Source organism: Lipotes vexillifer, unplaced genomic scaffold, assembly GCF_000442215.2.
Source record: "Lipotes vexillifer unplaced genomic scaffold, Lipotes_vexillifer_v1.1 scaffold477, whole genome shotgun sequence".
Lineage (NCBI taxonomy): Eukaryota > Metazoa > Chordata > Mammalia > Artiodactyla > Lipotidae > Lipotes > Lipotes vexillifer.
This window is the reverse complement of record NW_006770652.1, coordinates 3,807,702-3,815,133: the sequence shown is the minus strand read 5'-3', so window position 1 is coordinate 3,815,133 and position 7,432 is coordinate 3,807,702. Positions and strand designations below refer to the sequence as shown.

General features: G+C 38.6%; 1 protein-coding gene across 1 annotated transcript in view; it reads right to left on the bottom strand.

Moving 5' to 3' along the window:
- Positions 1–7,432, bottom strand: part of BMAL2 (basic helix-loop-helix ARNT like 2) — a 55,696-nt gene that overhangs the window by 10,802 nt on the left and 37,462 nt on the right. The window contains exon 9 of the mRNA XM_007446309.1: positions 243–483. Coding sequence (XP_007446371.1) covers positions 243–483 — 241 coding nt within the window. The remainder of the gene's footprint in view (positions 1–242; positions 484–7,432) is intronic.

The following is a 7,432-nucleotide window of genomic DNA, read 5'->3' as shown; positions in this document are numbered from 1 at the left end:
ACTGATGTGGCCTCTCCCGTTGCAGAGCACAGGCTCCGGACGCGCAGGCTCAGCGGCCATGGCTCACGGGCCCAGCCGCTCCATGGCATGTGGGATCTTCCCGGACCAGGGCATGAAACCGTGTCCCCTGCATCGGCAGGCGGACTCTCAACATTGTGCCACCAGGGAAGCCCCTAAGCCACATCTTTAATAGCCTTAAATATCCCATTGAACTCTAATCATTATGGCACATAGATGTTTACCTTTGATCAACATAGACAAATTGTCCATTCACTGCAAAACGCGTAATAAATTCAGTTGGTTTCACTTTAATCTCTCCACTGTTCTGTGGGACAATATATGGATGTAATCTTCCAATGGCAACAAGGCAGGTAAAATTACTACTGTCTTTCTTATTGTCCATTTCTTCTTCCATCCCAACAATATTTGGAGGCCAGTTTCTCAAGTAACCAGTGCAGTGGATAGTACAGAATTTTCTATGATCTAATTCAAAGGTTTAAAAACAAAAAAGCATTTGTCAACTATATCACAATAAAACTAAAAAAAAGCTAAAAATTTAAAAAGCATTTGAACCATTATGAATTCTTAAATTAGTTACACTGACATTTATAATAGTTATAATTGTGCTATGAAATAGTCTTTAAATATGCTAAATATGAAAAGGGAATAGGACTGCATTAAAAAGAAATCATCAATCATGTTTACTTAACAACTTCATCCCTAATGGGTTATTTTTCTCAAGAACTAAACTATACGTACTACATCAAAATGACTTTTAATTTCGGTTTAAATAGGTCTATAGTTATTTTGTTATTTCCAAGTTAATTTTTTAAATTACAGTACTTTATGTGTTAGAAAAAGTTAAACTTCATCCTCCCTTGCTCTCAGCTACAGAAGTATTGTTTTCAGCTTATTTAAATTTTTGTATATTATAATTTATATTCATAAATTTAAAGGATACATGGATATATTCATAAATTTCTTATGTAAGCACTTATAATGGCTAATAGATACATATGATTATAATAGATTATAGAGATTTCAGAGAACATTTAGAGAAATTTATAATAAAATATATAAAAATAAAACTTGACTCAAATTTCACTTCAAAAAAATCTTAAGCAATTAACTCATAAGAAAAAGCTCATCAAACAGATCCAACCAGAAGAATAAAAAATTGGAAATAATCCATATATTCAAATAACAGGAAATGCTTAAGAAAACAATGACAGTATAAAAGATAGGCAGTATACAGATTATGGCAATCTACAAAAAAGTAACTTAAAGGTTAAAAAGGGGGGGGAAAGCTGATAAAAATTACTTAAAACAGTTGTTTGTGATAAGATTTAGAAAAGACCAGAACAGTCTTTGTTTTAAGTTGGCACCTTTTGCTAAGACTGTTACTACAAATATTTAAAAAAAAAAAAATTTTTTTTAATGGAAGATGGTATGGGCTGTCTTATAAGATAGCAACTAATAGTAATAGTAAAGGTGTAAAGAACACTTTATGTGCCATGCTCTGTTTTAAGTTCTCTAAATGAATAATTCATTTATTCTTCTTAGTAGTCCTATGAGAGGTTCTAATATCATCCCCATTATCTCAGGAAACTGAGAGTTACTGCCAGGGTCACAGCAGGGAAGGGTGGAGCTGAGGGTTTACATCCAGACAGGCTGGCTCCAGAACTCCCTCTGTGAACCGCTACTGTGGTGCTATTTGATGGTAGTGAGTGCCTGTCATAGAAGGTATTCAAACAGGAATTGCCTGAGTGATGGAGGGGGAGTACTACAAAAAGGTGTTCCAGTCAGAGGGAACAGCCAGTGCAAACAGTGTCAAGAGCGAGCAGTCAGAAGCAGCTGAAGCATAGTCTGTGATGGGGAAGTGGCAGAATAAAGCAGGGAACAGACAGTTTAGCTCTCGTAAGCCCCGTGTAGAACCTTGTATTCAACACCTAACAGACATCATCCCCTCCACAGCCCACAGACGCCTTAAATTACATGTCGTTATCTCTTCCAACCCCAACCCAAGCCTTTATCACTTACTCCCTATCCTGCTTAATGACACCACAATCAACCCAGGTAGTTAAAAGAGAAACCTGGGCTCCTCCCTTCACCTCACCCAACATCCAAGATATCTTAAAGGAAATAAAAATTGGGGTAAGTGTAATACAAGGTTCTCATTCATATTAACAAAATTAGATGGCAGTCAAAAATAAAAAGGCTTACATCTGTGACAACATGGGTGGACCCTGAGTATATTATGCTGAGTGACATAAGTCAGACGAAGAAAGACAAATACCGAGTGATTTCACTTATATTTAGAATATAAAAAACAAAAACAAAAACCAAAATAAATGAACAAACCAAACCAAACAAAAGCAAACACACAGATACAGAGAACAGAGTGGTGGTCACCAGAGGGGTAGGGGAGGTGAGTGGGGGCAGAGGGGAGGGCAAGATGAGTAAAGGGCAATCAACCACATGGCGATGGATGGAAACTAAACTTTTGGTGGTGAGCATACTACAGGGTGTACAGAAGTAGAAATATAATGCTGTACACATGAAACTTATATAACGTTATAAACAAAAGTTACTTCAATAAAAAATAAATTAAAGAAGGCTGAGTTTGGCATTTATAAACTGAGTCTGGCATTTCTGATGATGCTTGCAAATTTACAAATGATACTGATGAAAAATATTTCTACTCAATGGAAAATATAGACTGAAAAATGTTTTACATTTATATATGGAATCTCATCACACAGAACTTAGCCTCTTTAATTCTTCTCTAACAACAGGGTTACTAACAATTTCCAACTCAATCTGTCCCTCAATTCTCACCTTGAACATTTATTCAGTTGGCAAAATTCTAGCTGGGATTGTGTAATTCCATTCACTGATGGAATCTGACCCATTTGATCAATTATTCAAAGTTTAAAAAAATCCTATTAAAAAATCCTCTTGGGGATTTTGCTTCAAGATGGCGGAGTAGAAGGACGTGCCCTCACTGCCTCTTGCGAGAGCACCAGAATCACAACTAGCTGCTGGACAATCATCAACAGGAAGACACTGGAACTCACCAAAAAAGATACCCCACATCCAAAGACAAAGGAGAAGCCACAATGAGACGGTAGGAGGGGTGCAATCACAATAAAATCAAATCCCATAACTGCTGGGTGGGTGACTCACAAACGGGAGAACACTTATACCACAGAAGTCCACCCACTGGAGCGAAGGTTCTGAGCCCCACGTCAGGCTCCCCAACCTGGGGGTCCGGCAATAGGAGGAGGAATTCCTAGAGAATCAGACTTTGAAGGCTAGCAGGCTTTGATGGCAGGACTTCGACAGGACTGGGGGAAACAGAGACTCCACTCTTTGGAGGGCACACACAAAGTAGTGTGCACATCGGGACCCAGGGGAAGGAGCAGTGACCTCAGAAGAGGCTGAACCAGACCTACCTGCTAGTGTTGGAGGGTCTCCTGCAGAGGCATAGGGTAGCTCTGTCTCACCATGAGGACAAGGAGAATGGCAGCAGAAGTTCTGAGAAGTACTCCTTGGCGTGAGCCCTCCCAGAGTCTGCCATTAGCCCCTCCAAAGAGCCCAGGTAGGCTCCAGTGTTGGGTTGCCTCAGGCCAAACAACCAGCAGGGAGGGAACCCAGCCCCACCCATCAGCAGTCAAGCAGATTGAAGTTGAACTGAGATCTGCCCACCAGAGCAACAGCCAGCTCTACCCACCACCAGTCCCTCCCATCAGGAAACTTGCACAAGCCTCTTAGATAGTCTCATCCACCAGAGGGCAGACAGCAGAAGCAAGAACTACTATAGGGCTTCCCTGGTGGCACAGGGGTTGGGAGTCCGCCTGCCAATGCAGGAGACACGGGTTCGTGCCCCGGGCCAGGAAGATCCCACATGCCGCAGAGTGGCTGGGCCCATGAGCCATGGCCGCTGGGCCTGCATGTCCGGAGCCTGTGCTCCGCAACGGGAGAGGACACAACACTGAGAGGCCCGCATACCGCAAAAAAAAAAAAAAGAACTACTACAATCCTACAGTCTGTGGAACAAAAACCACATTCACAGAAAGATAGACAAGATGAAAAGGCAGAGGGCTTTGTACCAGATGAAGGAACAAGATAAAACCCCATAAAAACAAGTAAATGAAGTGGAGATAGGCTACCTTCCAGAAAAAAGAATTCAGAATAATGATAGTGAACATGATCCAAGACCTCAGAAAAAGAATGGAGGCAAAGATCGAGACGATGCAAGAAATGTTTAACAAAGACCTAGAAAAATTAAAGAACAAACAAACAGAGATGAACAATACAATAACTGAAATGAAAAATACACTAGAAGGAATCAATAGCAGAATAACGGAGGCAGACGAACGGATAAATGACCTGGAAGACAGAATGGTGGAATTCACTGCTGTGGAACAGAACAAAGAAAAAAGAATGAAAAGAAATGAAGACAGCCTAAAAGACCTCTGGGACAACATTAACGCAACAACATTCGCATTCGCATCCTCTCCAAGAAGAAGAGGAGAGAGAGAAAGGACCCGAGGAAATATCTGAAGAGATTATAGTTGAAAACTTCCATAACATGGGAAAGGAAATAGCCACCCAAGTCCAGGAAGCACAGCGAGTCCCATACAGGATAAACCCAATGAGAAACATGACGAGACACACAGTAATCAAATTGGCAAAAATTAAAGACAAAGAAAAATTATTGAAAGCAGCAAGGGAAAAACGACAAATAACATACAAGGAAACTCCCATAAGGTTAACAGCTGATTTCTCAGCAGAAACTCTACAAGGCAGAAGAGAGTGGCATGATATACTTAAAGTGATGAGAGGGAAGAACCTACAACCAAGATTACTCTACCAGTCAAGGATCTCATTCAGATTGAATGGAGAAATTAAAAGCTTTACAGACAAGCAAAAGCTAAGGGAATTCAGCACCACCAAACCAGCTCTAAAACAAATGCTAAAGGAACTTCACTAAGTGGGAAACACAAGAGAAGAAAAGGACCTACAAAAACAAACCCAAAACAAATAAGAAAATGGTCATAGGAACATACATATTGATAATTACCTTAAACGTGAATGGATTAAATGCTCCAACCAAAAGACACATGCTTGCTGAATGGATACAAAAACAAGACCCATATATATGCTGTCTACAAGAGACCCACTTCGAATCTAGGGACACATTCAGACTGAAAGTGAGGGCAGGGAAAAAGATATTCCATGAAAATGGAAATCAAAAGAAAGCTGGAGTAGCAATACTCATATCAGATAAAATAGACTTTAAAATAAAGAATGTTACAAGGGACAAGGAAGGACACTACATAATGATCAAGGGATCAATCCAAGAAGAAGATATAACAATTATAAATATATATGCACCCAACATAGGAGCACCTCAATACATAAGGCAACTACTAACATCTGTAAAAGAGGAAATTGACAGTCACACAATAATAGTGGGGGACTTTAACACCCCACTTACACCAATGGACAAATCATCCAAAATGAAAATAAATAAGGAAACAGAAGCTTTAAATGACACAACAGACCGATAGATTTAATTGATATTTATAGGACATTCCATCCAAAAACAGCACATTACACTTTCTTCTCAAGTGCTCATGGAACATTCTCCAGGATAGATCACATCTTGGGTCACAAATCAAGCCTCAGGAAATTTAAGAAAATTGAAATCATAACAAGCATCTTTTCTGACCACAACACTATGAGATTAGAAATGAGTTACAGGGAAAAGAATGTAAAAAACACAAACACATGGAGGCTAAACAGTACAATACTAAATAACCAAAAGATCACTGAAGAAATCAAAGAGGAAATCAAAAAATACCTAGAGACAAATGACAATGAAAACACGATGATCCAAAACCTATGGGATGTGGCAAAAACAGTTCTAAGAGGGAAGTTTATAGCTATACAAGCTTACGTCTAGAAACAAGAAAAATCTCAAATAAACAATCTACCCTCACATCTAAAGGAGCAAGAGAAATAAGAACAAACAAAACCCAAAGTTAGCAGAAGAAATTATAAAGACCAGAGCAGAAATAAATGAAATGGAAACAAAGAAAACAACAGCAAAGATCAATAAAACTAAAAGCTGGTTTTTTTAAAAGATAAACAAAATTGATAAACCATTAGCCAGACTCATCAAGAAAAAGACAGAGGGGACTTAAATCAATAAAATTAGAAATAAAAAATGAGAAGTTACAATAGACACCACAGAAATACAAAGCATCCTAAGAGACTAGTACAAGCAACTCTATGCCAACAAAATGGACAACCTGGAAGAAATGGACAAATTCTTAGAAAGGTATAACCTTCCAAGACTGAACCAGGAAGAAATAGAAAATATGAACAGACCAATCACAAGTAATGAAATTACAACTGTGATTAAAAATCTTCCAACAAACAAAAGTCCAGGACCAGATGGCTTCACAGGTGAATTCTGTCAAACATTCAGAGAAGAGCTAACACACAACCTTCTCAAACTCTTCCAAAAAACTGCAGAGGAAGGAACACTCCCAAACTCATTCTATGAGGCCACCATCACCCTGATACCAAAACCAGACAAAGAAACTACAAAAAAAAGAAAATTACAGACCAATATCACTGATGAATATAAATGCAAAAATCCTCAACAAAATACTAGCAAACAGAATCCAACAACACATTAAAAGGATCATACACCATGATCAAGTGGGATTTATCCCAGGGATGCAAGGATTCTTCAATATACGCAAATCAATCAATGTGATATACCATATTAACAAACTGAAGAATAAAAACCATATGATCATCTCAATAGATGCAGAAAAAGCTTCTGACAAAATTCAACACCCATTTATGATAAAAACCCTCCAGAAAGGAGGCATAGAGGGAACCTACCTCAACATAATAAAGGCCATACACGACAAACACACAGCAAACATCGTTCTCAGTGGTGAAAAACTGAAAGCATTTCCTCTAAGATCAGGAACAAGTCAAGGATGTCCACTCTCACTGCCATTATTCAAAATAGTTTTGGAAGTCCTAGCCACGGCAATCAGAGAAGAAAAAGAAATAAAAGGAATACAAATTGGAAAAGAAGAAGTAAAGCTGTCACTGTTTGCAGATGACATGATAGTATACATAGAGAATCCTAAAAATGCCACCAGAAAACTACTAGAGCTAATCAATGAATTTGGTAAAGTTGCAGGATACAAAATTAATGCACAGAAATCTCTTGCATTCCTACACACCAATGATGAAAAATCTGAAACAGAAATTATGGAAACACTCCCATTTACCACTGCAACAAAAAGAATAAAATACCTAGGAATAAACCTACCTAGGGAGACAAAAGACCTGTATGCAGAAAACCGTAAGACACTGATGAAAGAGATTAAAGATGATA